Source organism: Corvus kubaryi, unplaced genomic scaffold, assembly GCF_017639235.1.
Source record: "Corvus kubaryi isolate FWS band 111438036 unplaced genomic scaffold, C.kubaryi_AGA036_p1.0 135, whole genome shotgun sequence".
NCBI lineage: Eukaryota > Metazoa > Chordata > Aves > Passeriformes > Corvidae > Corvus > Corvus kubaryi.
Genome location: NW_024580669.1, coordinates 7,234,881 through 7,251,736, shown reverse-complemented (window position 1 = coordinate 7,251,736; position 16,856 = coordinate 7,234,881). Strand labels below are relative to the sequence as shown.

At 36.5% G+C, this 16,856-nt stretch overlaps 1 protein-coding gene across 2 annotated transcripts in view; it reads right to left on the bottom strand.

Moving 5' to 3' along the window:
* The window catches only part of SEMA3A (semaphorin 3A), a 238,064-nt gene that overhangs the window by 26,055 nt on the left and 195,153 nt on the right, over window positions 1–16,856 (bottom strand). For both annotated transcript variants that reach the window (XM_042053628.1, XM_042053620.1), the window contains 5 exons: window positions 12,235–12,377; window positions 11,022–11,136; window positions 10,855–10,924; window positions 9,683–9,827; window positions 3,641–3,860 (listed from right to left, as the gene is read on the bottom strand). In XM_042053628.1, the coding sequence (XP_041909562.1) occupies window positions 3,641–3,860; window positions 9,683–9,827; window positions 10,855–10,924; window positions 11,022–11,136; window positions 12,235–12,377 (693 nt within the window). The remainder of the gene's footprint in view (window positions 1–3,640; window positions 3,861–9,682; window positions 9,828–10,854; window positions 10,925–11,021; window positions 11,137–12,234; window positions 12,378–16,856) is intronic.

The following is a 16,856-nucleotide window of genomic DNA, read 5'->3' as shown; positions in this document are numbered from 1 at the left end:
ATATGTACATCACTGTTTTCTTTCATTGGCCACACATTCATATATTCATTTAAAAAAAACCCAAAACAACAGTTATTTCTTAAAGCAACAATAAAGCAAGGCACATCTTTCTTTTTATTTAGGCATCTATGTGTAGAAATTAAGCTAGTAAAATATACTAGATAAGTGGGTTTGGAGTGGTTTTCATTATGGTCGCTGCTACTAATTGAATATATTTAATTCAAGAAATATTGAGAATGGTACAGAATAAATGCAATATAAACTTTAAAATAATAAGAAAAAAATCCCACTTTTCTACAACAGAGTAATTCAGAAGAACAGATAATCTAACAGTAGTTATATTTGTAATTTAACTGAGGAGTTAATTTCCTTAATTATCCTGATAATATGATGACTGTGGTTTTGAGGAAAATACATTTTACCAGTGAAAAACAGGGAACTCTCATCTAATAAATATGAGTGCAGCAAAATGTCACAACTGTATTCTGTGTTGGACTAGGACTGTCCTCAGTCACAATCCATCAAATGCCGTATCTCAGAAATAAAGGGAGATTTTTTCTAAAACAGACTGAGTGGGCACTGAGCAGACACAAGTTTCCCATAATGTTGTTTCAACAAAAGGTCAGACTTTTAAGTGGCTCCTGAAACAATTACAGTTTCCTGATCTCAAGAAAGCCTCTGAGGTCAAAGATACACTGAGTTAATCACTCTGGAGACTCTGGTCAGGCCACAGGTACCAAAGTGCGGCTTTATCTGAGTTCTAGATCAAGTTTTACAGAGTAGTATTTCAAACAATTTCACACAAACGGAATCAGGCGACTCCTTTAGGATCAATAGGCTCTGCTTAGCAAGATAAGATTACTGTTATTAATTTGCTTTACTGACAGAGGTACTTTAACTGTACCAAAGGATCCCAAGCATTAGACGCTCAGGATATGTATTAAGTGTGTATCTTAAATCCTGTTTTTTTCTGATTACTTTCAAGCATGCTGATAGGATTTTATTTTCATTGTGAAATGCTGGTTGCAATCACAGTGGGAAAGAAACTGCTCAGCTCAAGATTTCACCCACAGGAAAGGAAAATGTGACCACACTGGGTGGCTATTAATTGTTGTGTTCAATTATCATCAGTTATTCAATGAAAAGGAAAAAAAAGTATTTCTTCAATATACTACAGTTCAGCAGCACATGGGAATAATGCAGATTGCTCTAACAGTAAAGGGAAAATACAGAGAAATATATCTAATCTGATGGGACAGACCTGCACAGAAAAACCCAGTCATACCCCAGAGAGCATAATTCTGGCTTTGACATACGTTCAGATCACCAAGTGGGAAAATGGACTGTGACTAGAGTCTCTAATCTGCTTCCCAGTTAGTTCTTTGCTTGGGAAGAAGTAATACATGCTGATTGTGTATCTGTTTCTGATTCCTCTGACTTTGTGCAGCTGGCTCAGTGCAGCTCTCTGGTAGAAGGCAGGCAAGGCCTCGGTTCTGCCTCTTTACCTTTCCTCCCACACAGAAGACAACCTTTCCTCATCCTGAAAACCTCTCCTTATTCTGAAAATAAGGACATGAGCTCAGAGGAGCATGGAGCATCTTTTGTGATCCAGCTCCAGGCATGGGTGTTGTAATGCCTGCTCTTGTCCCATGACGGTATGACCTCCTGCTGGAAAAAAAATGGTTTCTATGGACAAAAGTAGTATTTCAAAAAATAGTAACAATCTGCACTTAGAAAGATGGGATTTTGGTGATGAAATCTCTTTTGGCAAGTGCAAGTAACAATGTTTCAACACTTTTCTTATTGTTTGTGGGCACGGCTATCACCAGCATTGGACAGAATCCTGGGTATTTATCATACACCTGAATATTAGTGGTTTAGGAAAACCCTAAACTCCCAACTCAGAGGTAAAAATTATCGTTGAGGTTCTTTTAGAGGGAGACCTTGCCTTGACTGATTTACATAACAACTGCTATACATAATAATAACTAAAGAACCAGTATATGCAATGGTAACTGTCTAGAAGCTGTAACTCAGGTTTAAGCAAACCTTCCTGCACTATCTGAAACAGACAGGAACTTCTGTCTTACTTTTCATCTTACTCTAACAGAAGTCTTGAAGAAAGTACAGTGAATCTCTGGAAGAACTTCTTGCTTTCCCTTGCAGAAAGCAATGCATCTTTCTTTGTCCAAAGGCCAAGCTTAGGAGAGTTAAATGCCACCTCTTTTGCTCAAGACATATACTTAAATAAGTTCCTTATGTTTGTTCAGCATCATACCCTGTATATGTTTGGTTTTTTTTTCTGGGCTGAATCAGGTCATAGAAGACTTGTTGAAAGGCACCAACCATCAACCACTGTGAATTGTGGATGACATTGAAGTCTCTAATGTGTGATGGAAAATATATATGTTGTGTAAAATCATATGAAAATACTTTTCCAATGTTTTATGCAAGAACATACTGTAGCACTGGTATCTAATAACTCAGTTCACAGCTTTGAAGTGCTTTAACCCTTCCTGCAGAGCTGTGTTTTCTGCAGTAAATGTTCTGAATTGTTATGCTTGCACTGTGTTTGGTACACAAAACTTCACCAGCTCTCAGTTTACTCGTAATACATTTCAGGCATCAACATGAAAGAGACTTTACATTTATTGCTTTGGAAATCTAACCCCAGGTCTGGAGTACCAGAACTGTATTTAAAGCATGCAAAAAGTTGGACTGTTATAAGACAGACATACAGGTATTTTTTTGGTCCAACACTGAAAAGAAGCAGTAGGGTTTCTGTTTGATTTGGTTTGGCTTCATGATGCCAATGTCTAATTACTAGCAATTATGCTCAGTAGGAGTATAAAATACTTTTATTCAACATTAACTGAAACATCAGCCAACTAATGTAAAACTTTCAGAAATGAAGAAACAGATCCACCAATTGCTACTCAGCACACTTTGGAAACCACTGAATTTAGGAAAATGCATATCAGCTAATTTCTGGACACTCTTTCTCATTATTACCTTTCTGGAAAAAATGTCTTTTCTGAGTGCATTTCTCTAAGATGCCCAAGATGAATGATTCTGCAAATGCTTTGGAAAGGACATAATGTTTCTATTTGAATACCAGCTCTTCTGAAAACACTCCATTCGTGCCAGATATCTTCATCTTAAGTAAAATGATGCACCCTCTTGGCTGAAGAGCTGAGCATCTTAAGGCAATACTTGAAATACTTGAAAGGCACGCAAGACATTTCCCATACCTGGATATTTCCCTCATTCGCATTAATACTTCTTACACTGCACTTCAAAATGGGTACCTCAAACCCCTCATTTTAATACTAAATTATAATTAATAAGGGAAGATATTTCTAACAAAAATCCCTAATAGCAGTAGTTGGAAGGAGGGTGGTTTGATCTTAATCCAGTTGGCAAAGCTCCTAAAGAATTAAAGCAGGCCATGGCTTGAACCGGTAACAGCGAATGTTTGTAACAAAGACCTCCCCACATGCAGTTTTGGGTCCTGCCCCAAATTTTTACAGGTTTACGCTGTTCTTCAGTCAGTGTTCTGTCTTTCAAAGTATGAAATTTATCTGCTCTGTGTTTCCATCAAGCCTGGAGGAGCATACAGTGTAGATTCAAGACTTCTCACCTGTGCCAATGAACATCACGTCATATTGGCCATCTTCTGCGTCTACTCGATCTACCACGATCTGTGTGAACTGGTAATCCACGTCTGTTTTAATCATGATTGGACGGTTGTTGATGGGGAATACTGGGTTGTACATGGCTGGGTGACTTCTGGCAAATGTGATAACTTCATCAGGAAGGTCCTTGGTGGAATCAAAACCTCCAAATGTTTTACTGGGACACTGGAAATAAAAAACCGAAATGTTTTACATTTTATTATTTATCATCCCATCTACTGCAGTCTAGAATTAAATATGTCACGGAATCTAAGTGTTTTGTGACAGACAGCAAAAGTTAATTCTGTCACTCTTAGTCTCTATTTTTTAATTTATTTTGGCTTTAAACCAATATGGTTAACAGAATGTAAATGATCCTCATACATCAATTTTCTTATTCCTATTCAGTGGAAAAGGTTTATAAGTCCACTACTGATTAGTATTAATCTTTAATTGGCAGAAGGAAGAAATCCTGAAATATCTAAATGATTCAATACAAGGCAAGAAATTCAGTATTTGGTTATGTATACAACACAAAATTAATTAATTATGCCATCATGTTTGTTTTGAAGTACTGTCTTCAGAAGTTGACTGGAAGTCCAAATTACTATGTGAGGAATCATATCCTTAAATCCTGGGACAATGCCCTGTTCTACTGACTTTTCAAACCCCTGCTTGTCTCAACAAGTCTGTGTCGTCCATGTAGTCCTGATAATGTGGATCCTGTTACACTAAATCAAATCTAGTGAGTCATGTCTTAAATGTATCTTTTTTTTCTGCCCTCTGATTCTAAAGAAAGCCTTCTGTGAGTGTTGCTCATCATGCTGCCCATATGAACTCTTAGGTGAGGCAAGTCTCACTAAGAACCTGCAATAACTCCACACTGTCCTGCACAGTGACAGAACAGTTGGTGTCCCATCGCGATTAATCTGGTCCCATGAAGTAAGACAGAAAAGAGTCACTTTTCCCCTGTATATACCCAGGGGTGGGCCAGACAGTTTTGCCTCTCATCTGTGAGAACCACAAGGTTCTACTTTTCACATTTAGCTCATGTCCTCCCACTGTAAGCAAAAACCAGAGGGTGAAAAGGAAAGGTAAGACCTTGGTGTTGGTAGCCACAGAAGTATTCCTCCACTTTCAGCCACCACAAATCCCCACCAGGAGACTCAAGAACTGTGGCTAATCACCATCATTTGCCCTGATCTCTTCTGTAGAATTGGTAAGTATTTTATGAACAGTTATTTGTAACATTAACATAAGCATTAGTAGTGTATTAGTATTGCTGAGTGGATGAAGAAAACGAGCCATGACATCAGGCCAAAGATACTTGTCAAAGATCTTGGTGACCCCCACTGCTGACCTGTTTACATAACTCTTGAAGACATATAAAACATTAAATCCCAGCTGAAAATAATTATTTTGCAGTATTTGAACTTCAAATATAAACGACTGGTGTTAAAATGCCCTAGATAATTTGCCCTTTATATCCAGGTATAAAATACCTTCCAATTAAATTAAAAACCTAGAGGACAAGATCTTACTAAGCAAGAATCCAGACCTTGCAGGATGCTCAACAGAAGAAATCAATTGTCTTTGCTATCACCTTGATCCAAATTATTAATAATTCAACAGAAATGAAATTTAAAAATCAATGTTGTCAAAAGGAGTAGCTGCTATACTCAGCAAAGGGATGCTTCCAGCATGGACATATAAAGTGTAAATTGTCCCTTGTTGGAATACTTGCTAGTAAGCAAATTCCTGCATTCTGTTTGTATGGAAGGGAAGAATGGAGGGAAGAAGAATATTTGATTAAGGCCTGTGGATCAGAAAAAGAAGAAAACAAGTTAGCTATCTATTTTATTTTGTTAAGATTTTTTAACCTTTTTTTTCTTATTATATGTTCTTGCTCTTTTGTACAAAATTATTACAAAGAGAAAATCAGATGGACTTTTCATAATTATTGGCCAAACCATTTTCTGTCTCAAAAAATAGTGTTTCAAATGCTACATTTAAATTTTAAGTTTGCTTTACATCTCAATTAATATTCTAACTACAGTTCAATAACAATTACTTGGATTAATTAGATAACAATTAGACAATGGATGTAAAGTACTCTATGTATAAAAATCACTACACAAGAACTATTGTTAATTGCAGATGGGCAAACTGGAAAAATACTAAATGAACATTCATTTCATTTTTAAGCAAATGAATTTCAGCTGTGTTTCAACTGCTTGAATATTTACTTTCTGGCTCATTTTCTAACAAAGGATTTTACTTGCAGCAATATGAAACAGGCTCCCGAGGGAAGAGGTCACAGAACCAAGAGTGCCAGAGCTCAGGATGCATTTGGACACTGGTCTCAGGCACATGGTGTAATTCTTGGGGCTGTTCTGTTCAGAGGCAGGAGTTGGACTCAGTGACCCTTGTGGTTCCCTTCCAACTCAGGATATTCTATCATTCTATGGACCAAGATATACTTTGCGCAGAAAAGTCATAAAACTAGAATTAGAGTCATCATTCTGTGTGCTTGAATAAGACTCTCAATTCTGAGACCCTGATCACTCCTTAGATCCCTTGCTTTTCTGAGAATAAAAAAAAATTACTATAACCTTGTGTCTTTACATGTAAAGTTTGAAGTGCATTACCTGGACTAGGCTGTAGCTCACAGCCATCTCATCCTACTTTAGAAAACTGGGATGAAATCAAACTGCCACTGCTGTAAATCCCTCCCTTTTCAATGAGCAAAATGGGCACCGTCAGTAGGGGAGATCTAGCCCATCCACAGTCCAAATTGTCTGCACAGGAATCTCAACTCAGAGACAGAATAGAACAGAATAAAACAGAACAGCTGTCCTGAGGAGGAAAGCCCTGTCATGACATTATCCTTGGTGCTAATGACAGGGCTGCTTTTGACATTAGTGATTCTAGGTCAAGATAATTGACAAGGCACTTAATCAGAACTTGTGCTTATAAACCAAATCAATCCCATCGAAATTAAAGAACTAGGTTTTCGTGTGCCAAAATATAGGTATGAATACAAATATCCTGAAAAAAATGGAGAAATGAGTTTCATCTTGGATTCAAGTAGAGTGTAAGAACTCTTGCATTTTACATTCACTTCCAATTTTGTGTCCCCACTGTGTAATACCAGGGAGTTAGATCAGTCAGGAGGAAGGAACCAGACTATCCCCTAACTGGCCTAGTAGGGAATACAACAGAACAAATCAGTATCTACATTTTGGTAGAAAGAAAAAGTGCTTTTGTCATAACTCTTAGTGCCATGAAGCAGAGAAAACCTGAGCACTGCAGCTGAATTCACAGAAAGGGAGATAGGAATTCAGGATGAGGCACCTCAGTTAAGATGAGGTATACACATAAATCCTCCCTCCTCTCCCAAACACTGTTAAAAAGTTTAAAAAAGAAAAATAAAAATAGAAAAAGAAAACGATAAAACCAAGTCCTGTAGATCTTACAGGAAAAATCTGGCAACTTCTTTGTTACATGTGAAGCTGATGTAGAATTGTTTACAAAGCTTTCTGGTTTTTTAAAAAAACATTTACTTTCCTTTTCTTTTACTCATACTGGGCAAGTCACCAGATGCTCAAGAAGTTTACTGGCACCTCACCTATTAAATTCCTGAGATAATTCAGCACTGTTTAACTGCAGTGCAATCTGGAAATGAATTACTGTAAGAAGATCAGGTTTTTCTCTCCCACCTCTTTCTGCATTTCTTGGAAAAGGAATCCAAAGGTCTGACATCTAAAGAACTTCAAAAATATTTTTCTTCTTTATTCTCAACAGATCTTCAAACCATTGAAAACACACCCATCTTTATCACTTTATAAACAAAAAGCTTCTTTTTAGCCAGAAATGTACCTCATTTTAAAACTGAGTTTTATCCTATTAATACAACAGAATGATTTTAGCAACTGTGAGGGCAGTCCTCTTTTTCAAAGTGGCAGAACCCAGGGTTAGAGTCACTGGCATTGGGCTAGGACAAATTGCTGGCCTCAGCCACTCTAACAGGATTTACAGTGGCACAGCCTCCTCCTGCGCTACATCTGAGGGGCTAAGCAGACCTATAGAATTTGGGATCACATTTGCCTTTAGGCAAGAAAACAGCTTATGGTGGAATCTGAACATCTTTGCACTTTGTGAATCTTAATAAAAGCATTTTACAATGAAATTGTAAAGGAAAACTCCATTCTGATAGGGTAGCCAGAAACAAAAGTATCTGTGACCTGACTGCATTTCCTTACTTTGACAAAGGCTCTGGTGTCTTAGCTCACTTCACCACTTAAGGGCTGGGTTCTGGTCCTTTTCTTTCTGCTTATTCGGGGAAGTTGATCAACTTACTCTTTTCCCATATGCATCTCACATCAAGACCCTCAGAGAAGTCTTGACGTAACATGCAGGCAGAACTGAGGCCGTAACTGTGTCTCAAGACACAGAACTTCCAATCTCAAGAGCAAGTATTTGAATTGTGCATTCAGAATCTCAGTAGAACTGCATCTTATCTCTGTAGAGGAGTGAATGCAACAGAGCCTGTGTGCAGTAGTCAGTTCTTTATCTCAGCCTATTTCTGTGATAGTCCATATCACAGAAATTTCTTTGTCCATAGTTCTGCATAATATCTAGTATCTGGTTTTGTTGAGAAAGGTTAATTGATACTGGAATCAAAGAGGAATATAAAGAAACAGAATAATGAACACTAAGTCTGTTAGACTGAAAAGAAGGTGACAATAGCTACACAAGAAATATCAAAAATGTCCACTCATTCACATTTTCTACAGTCGTAAAACAACAGAACTTCAAAAAAACCCCAACCCCCTGACATATCAGAATCAACTGTGGTAATTGAAAAAAAAAAAGGTTCGCCATCAGATGAGAATTGAAACCTCTTTTATGCTGCAGAGCTTTTATTTTAACTCTGGAAAAAACTAGAAATTCTGTTAGTCACAGTGAAGAAGTGAGGAGTGCTGAGGAATCCAGCTGTCAGGGAGCCACTGTTTTCTTTTACTTAGGAAGCAATTTTCATTAGCTGAGCATATATATCAGTTGAAAGATCAGATTGGAAAGGACAATTTCAAACATACCAGAGAAAAGTAGAAAATATGATGAATTAAAGAAGCAAAGTTATTCCTGCTTTCTTTTGTGCCTTATATTTAAGAAGACTTTAAAAAGAATGTTATAGACATATATATTATTTACATACATACATTTATATGTATACATGTGCACATACATATTTCATCTTCTTCAATGACAGTTCACAGCATAAATGGGCCAAGCTGATTTATACAAGCTAAGGAGCGGCCCCAATGTATACAATTAATGCTTGTTTCATAAATGTCCCATCTTCTTAGACTACTGGAAATTTCAGAGGCAGTTAAATATTTCTAGAATGTGATGATATCAGTTGAAATATGGATGTCTTATATAGGTTGATATTTTAGTCATTTATAAACTAGAAAGAGAGTCAGGTAAAAGCAGAGATTTTAAAAAATGCCCAGTGGAAGTCAGAAACTACTGTAGTCATTCTATCATCTATTGCAGAAATATCTGTTTCACTGTCCTAGATTTAATGTTGACTGAAAGTTCCTAACAGGCAGGCAAATCCTCTGTTTTCCATTCATTCTCAATAAGAATGGCTCAGCCAATATTTGGAAAAAAACAAATTCCAAGGAAAGGGTAATGCAATGTAATTTATGAAACACTTGACTTTCAGTAAAATTCTCCAGCCATTACCAAAACTTCTTTTGAAGTTGTTAATATGAATGCCAAAACTAAAATCCAAGCGAAGTTGTTATTGCAGTTTCATATGTTACAGAAAATCAGTACATCCTGGACCTGGAGGAACTGTTAGTTTTCCCTTCTGCCACTCTATCCATTTTGTTATCTGTGTCAGTTTCTTTCCTGGATCTCAGCTCAAGGACCATGTAATGTGTGAAAATATTTTCCACAGTCTTCCCAGTTTAGATTGCTGTATTTCTTAGGGTACTTACAGTTCCTGGCCGTGGATATGGCACTCGCCCTTGGTAGGGAACCCACTGGTAGTTCGGGCCATCTCGGTGGGCATAGGGACCAAGAAATACCCTCCTCACATCAGTCATGCTGTACATACACACTGCTGATCCCTTGAAGATATTACTGAAAATGAGGGGAGAAGAAATCAAATCAAATCAGGTTCTTTAAATTATCCGTCGATTTAATCAAGTGGTAGAGCTATGGGAATAGCAGCTTGGTGCTTTCTAATTTATTGCATGTGCTGATTATCAAACCTCTGACATGCTCTCAGAGCAATCCTCACTCACCTCCTGTGAAAGTTCAGCAAAACTGATACGATCTCCCAGACATTTTCCTAAGCAGATGGCTGCTATTTCACTATTTAAAACATCTTGTCCCCAGAAGGCCAAAGCCCAAATGTGAGTAAATTTCAGTAAGGCTGTCCCTAGAGAACTATTCAATTCTTTCCTACACTTCACTTTTTTCTATTTTTTTTTAGCAGTCTCTTCCATCACTTGGGCAGCACACGTGCAAACTTCAGTGTTGTTTCTTACCCTGACACTTCTTGCAGAAGACAGTAAGGACTTGTAAATCTCCCTCCTCTATCCCTGGTATCACTAGAAACATATTTTCTGTTTAGAAACTAAAACTTGTTTCCTTCGCAGATAAATGTGGCAATACAACCAGTACTGCAAACCTTCCTCAGGACAAAGCTGCGAGTATATTTGGTTCTTGGTGAAAGCACAATGAAACAAAAACATTCAAGTCACAGTTATATGTGATTCAATAACAGAACATTTGAAAGATCATTAGACTTTCCAGATTTCAGCAATATTTTTTACTAATATCTCCTTGAGTAGCCAATTTCTCACTCCACAGATTTTCTATTTTACACTGCTCCCAAACAAGTTTATTTGTTCTTGTGTTCTTTTTCCAAATCTGTGTGGAAAGGGCTACAAATGCTAATCCCTGCTATAAAAAGCAGCTTCAGAGTGATGATGTACATCGCTCATAAGAAAGAAACCTAATTCATTACTTCTTACTGCCATTGACTTCTCAGTTCAAAGGTTAAGAAAATTTCATGGTTTTTAAAACCACTTTTAACAAAGAATCCTCTTTAAAACAAGCAGCCACCCAAGATTCTGTGGAAGTAAAATGATATGCTCTGTACCTGGAAGTTGTAAACACTCCATAGACTATTGGATTTTTAGGGTCTTTTGAGTTCATTAGGAACACATCCTCTGTAACAATAACAGGAGAAAGAAAAGAAAATTAGGTTGAATTCATACAGGTAATACCTGAAGACATTTCTATATTCTGGCCATTTCTGCCACTTACGTAGTTCATCAAAGTGTGTGTCAATGCCATTGGGTCCTGGTACAGAACATATCAGACGTGCTTTGAGGAAAGTTGTCCATTTGTTAACAAGGCTCCTGTGTCCTCCAAAGTCATTCTAATAACAAAATTATTTTGCATTAATATTTAGCAACAGTCTTTGTTTGAAGTACCAACAGAGTACAAAGAAAATACAGTAAATAAGATGATATTTAGAGAAAATAAGAGAGAAGAATTCACACTACATACAAAAGCAATATGCTGCAAAGACACAAACTCTGAATTATTTTTATTTTACACTGTATTGCATCAAATTTCATCCTAATACATAACTTAAAAACCAAAAACCTCAAATCTCTTTATATACCTTTATACACATATAAGACTGGGAAAAGATAAGTGGGCAGAAGTCCTGCAAAAGCTGAGGGTGTTTATTATGGTTAACTGGGTAGCAGCAAAGTAGAAAGGCAAGTTGCAACGGAACGAAGTAGATAAAAATGCCAGAACAGTGGGATCAGTTGTACAGAAACAAAGTGCCCCAAGGACTTCATACTTGTGGGATAATTGGTTTTAAAGTAGCAACCTCTGAATTCAAGGAGGTAAATTGAAATTGTGCTTATGAATTAACAGAAAATTTTACTGTAAACATCACAGTTGTCAAAGCTACAAATTTTTTAATATCATTTCATTAGCAGAAATATTTTTGAAAGTCTGTCAGAAAACCATCTGGACATTTATCCGTGTGGACAAATGATTCATCTTGCAGTCACTAAGGGTCTTTGGAATGGCTGCCCATTTCTACAGCTAACCTTAAACAGTTATTTTGCTGTATCTTCCTTTGCCTGTGTTTTAAAGGTTTTCACTAATGTGGGAATGGAAAGGTATTAACATTTAAAAAGCAAATTCTTCAAATGTTTTTGGTCTACCTGGAAGTATCACATTTCTTGTAAAACACTTTCTTTTACAGACACTTTCTAAGCCTCAGAGGATATGTATGACTTTTTAAATCAAACACTGTAGTTTGTTAAGTTCCCCCAGAAAATAATTAAATAGTATTCCTTTCTGTGTGTCATCCCCAAACTATTTTTCTCTTGGGATGACCCCTGCTTTACTACAATGCCAATGTTAGTACTGAATAGTTCACAGGCAAGAAAACACAATTTCTAAAATTGCTTGCAAGTGCATTTGGTATCACACCAAAAAGTCATCATCTTACCTTGCAGATCTGCCCTATTCTGGCATGAGTGGCTTTTCCAGTGTGCTCTCCATCAATTGCATTTTCACGGAAGAAGAAATAGATTTTGTCATCTTCTGGATTGTCACTCTCTGGTATCAGGTGAGCACTGACAAATCTGGGATCTGAGAAGACAATGCCATTGTGCATGTTACTACTGCATGAACTGGATCACTTGTCTTCCTTACATAAATGAACTGTCATTTTTCTTCCCAAAACCCAATCACTGCATCCCATGGCAAATATTTCTAAATTAGGTACATCATCACTTGTTAACATGACAGGTTAAAGATAAGAGGAATTTGCATTCCTCTTATCTTTAATACAGAGAAGTTTTTGTTACAGGTATTTAATGAATATATATTAACTTCATTATTGGAGCAATTAAATGTTTATGAAATCTTTTTACAGATGTTTGTATAACATTACAGCATGGTTTCATAATTCCATGTATTTATTACTGACAATTTTCTTGTCTTTGGATGTCTGGACTTTGGTTAATAATCTTTCTGTATAAGTCACAATTAAAATGAAAGAATTATGGAGACAAATGTAAAGTTCTCATTTCAGCGATTAAAAAAAAAATTTACGCCTAGAAAATTGTTAGTGCATTACTGTTAAAAAAAGTTGAAAAATACATTTTGATTGATACTATTTCCATGTGATACCCCAAATCCCCAAATTTTTGTCTTCTTTTCAGAATAGAAACAGATTTTAGAATTTCTACTGAAGTTGTTGAAATACTTTGTCTTGCCATTTTTGTAATTTTTTTTTTTATATACATAAACCTTATTTCTTAATGATTAGAGTGACGACTTTACTTGGTGGTAAAAAAGATACATCAAAAAATGAAATACATATAATGTGCACATACTGATCAGTTATATAAAAAATGCTATAAAGAAGTTTTAGGAGAGAGAATTTTATAGAATTCATATCAATAAATTCATACCAGTGGTGCATCTGGCTCATTGCTGTATTTTACAGAGATACTTCAGCTGGTATCTTTCTACTATATTTGGAAAAAGAAGGCATATCCAACAGATTTACCAATCTGTTTTATAACCATTCTACATCCTGCTGGGATAATTAACTGTGAACTATATTTAACTACTCAGAGTCCTGCTCCTATGTGAAATTGCAAGCTATTTTAGTGTCTGTATTAACATCTTTCCAGTGTATGTTTATTGCTATATAGTCATGGAAAGAATGAACTTTGCTATGTTTTGCCAGTTTGCAGTAGCTGGCCTGTGCAACTCATTGCCTTATTAAGGATGGCAGTGTTTTTAAGCAACATATTTTAATATATTTGTATATATGCACATAGAAGTTTAGATGTTTCTATTATATGAGTAGATACTGCATAATTGTGTGTGTGTGTGTCTTATCATGCAATCTGTGTGTATATATATGTATATATTCTAATGTACTTGTGTGTGTGTATACATCTATATATACGAGTACAGAAGGATGACCCTACTGGATTAGACCAAAGTTTACTTAGATTAATACACAACCTCCAAGATCGTCCAGAAGTAATTACTGGAGACAAGAAAGAATATGGTGAATACAAATAATACTCTCCAAGAATAAAGTCCCTTCCTTCAATTGTTTTCAGTGTAGCTGATTCCCTGAGCTTTGCTGCTTTCTGTGTGCTTAGTTAACTCTAAATAGACTTCTCATCCAGTTATCTGTCTAGTTTCTTCTTGAACTCATACAAATTTCCAGCATTCAGCATGTCCTTTTGGAATTTGTTCCTCACGTATACAATGTAATGAATTAAAATTTACTCCTGATTTTTTTGTTTTGAACATTGATCTTAATAATTTCATTTGGTTCCTCTCAATTCCTATATTAAAAAATGCTTAGTGTTCAAGACTAGTATGCTCTTTATCAAGGGCTGTAGCAATTCTCTTTGTTGAATTCTCTGTTGGTTTTTTTTTTTCATTAATTCCTAACATTTAAAATGGATTTGAAAGATCCTCAGCAGTAATCTGAAATTGTCATGGAATTTATGTGCCATAACCCCAGAATCTCACTCTTCATTGGTGGTGCTCTGTCCACAGCCCATTATTTTATATGTGAAGATAGGCATGTTTTCCTCATGGCTTTCCCCAAGGTTTATCAATACATCATTCATCAAGAATAATTTAATTTGTCATTTGATTGTTTAGCTACCCAGTTGCATAAGATTCTTTTGTGATCCTTCCCAGTCTTCCTTTGTCTCACTGTGCTGAATAACTTAGATTCATGTGAAAAAAACCCAACCTCTCATCCAGCCTCTTTTTCAGGTTATTTATGAACATGTTGAACAACACAGGCCACAAAACAGATCTCTGTGAACCTGTGTCTACTACCTATTGTCTGTTAAAATAAACATTTTTAGACATCTGAAAACATGGACAAGCTGAGATTTTAAGCTCTCCACCCCAAACGCCAGTAATGTAAGCTATTAAATGTGCTTCCTTTCTTTCTAGCATGCATTTAATAGCCTTCAAGGTACACTGACATGAGACCCGAGATAAATAATATCTAGACTATTTTTTATATGATATACTAAGGCTTTGCATGCAACTTGAATCTCAAGAAACAAGAACTACAGCTTGAAAATGTCTTCACTGCAGCCTGGGGAAGGATCCATCAGAGAAAGAGGATACCCATTAGAAGACACTGTTTTTGGCTACTGGATCTGGAGAACCTCTTTTCTGAATCAGTTGTTTTTACATCCTTAAGGTCTTAATGAAAAAGGGTAAAAAATAATATTCAACCAAAACCTAAACACATTCCCAAATGGTTGAATGATTTATTTCTAGTGCAAGATATCAAGTTCTAAAATAAATCACTATATTATCAGGCATCAAAAATCTAACTTTACATTGGCCTATGAAGATACTGTGGGGAGTCCCATTTGAGTCTAAAATATTGCTGATATAGCACTGGTTATATAAACTTGCCCTCGGTTAGCATATTATTATTCTTTTCTTTCCCTCTCATAATTTTGCAAGTGAACCTAGAAACAGTAAGACAGTTGCGTATTAAAGCAGGACTGACACAGCAATTATAGAAAAATAGTTGAATAAATTGAAAATATGTGTTTCAAATGATTCTGTCAGAGCGACAGCTGAGAAGAGGGTTGTGAGATAAAATAAATGCCGCAGCCAGAGTATGCATTGTAGGCACTTCTTACCAGTGCTCATCTGAGATGGATTCAGATTTTTAATTAGTGATTAATAATCCTAACTACATGCCTGAAAATGAAGTAGTCACACAGCCTCATATTAGAAACACATCCATTGTACGTCATGGAACAGGTTTTTTTTGAACACTGATGTTTCTTATTGAGCACACCTTGGATTGCTTTGCCATCTAGTTAAATCGATACATTTTAGTCAATAAAGAGTGGTTCTTCATGTTATAGGTCCCTGGCTCTTGTTACCTGGTGGTGTTTGGTTTTTTGCCCCTCTTCCACGTAATAGATCTATGTCTATGCAGTGAAGCAAATAAAGGAAGAACAGGCTACATGTGTTCTGTTGCATATAGAAATAGATTAATTTCTGTTCAGAATGAATGTAATGGTTACAGAAACAACATCATGATACCATGTGTGGAGAGAGGGAGAGAAAAGTGGTTGATAATTTCATGGGTTATAAAGCTATGAAGTGGGTGGTGTGAACCAGTGATCTGTAGTGTGTTCTTTATTGTTTCACTAGTGCAGGGGCTGTTTGACTTGCCCGAGGCTTGATGCACACTTGCATTTAACCCCAGGGCTTCAGACCATGCTCACTACTGGCTGCTGAGGGTCCTGATGAATCAATCAGCCAGATGGCCTACAGTCACGCAACACAGCCCTCTCCATGGACTGCACAGCACTTTTTTATTGCTCTTCTTTGAGGATTGCAAGGGAGATATCCACAGATGAGGGAATTAGGGACTTCTCCTTGACTCTCCTAATTGCTTACCCATGCAGCAGAAGAAAGAATGTCATCCATGAATGTGTATGTTCAAGTATCAAGACTGCCCTGCCTTACCCTGCAAAATTAAACAGGTTTCGTATCAAGGAGTCCCCATGGGAAGTTTAAAATAATTCAGTCAGGGTTGACCTATTTCATACATTCAACACAGCCAGAAAAAAAATGCCGGAATGGACTTCAAGCAAGTTTTACTGAAGAGGAAGTGGGACTTTGATCCAAACCCACCAGTAACAACTGTAAAAGTGAGTGCACTGCAGCTATTGGGGGTAGGTGAAAACTTCAAATTTCTGAGTGTGATTTATGGAGTATTCTGCAACCCTAAAACTGCCTCCAATCCATGAAGCCCTCAGAAATGCTGTTACAACAGTTCAACACTTTCTTGTTTGAAAGCAGTCTCCCATTGGCTGAAAGTCCAGAAAGCTTGTTTTGGGAAAATGGACTTAAGAAATAATTTGACAGCAAATATTTTGCAATGATTCATTGCTTTTAAAAAACACAGGCAGACAATGTGGAAGAGAGCTTTAAAAAACAGCATACATCAAACAAACATTTCTGAAACGTGTTTAAGCATGATCAAAGGAGAAACCAAGCCACAGCATAAACACGATCAAAATAAAATAACAGCTAAAAACA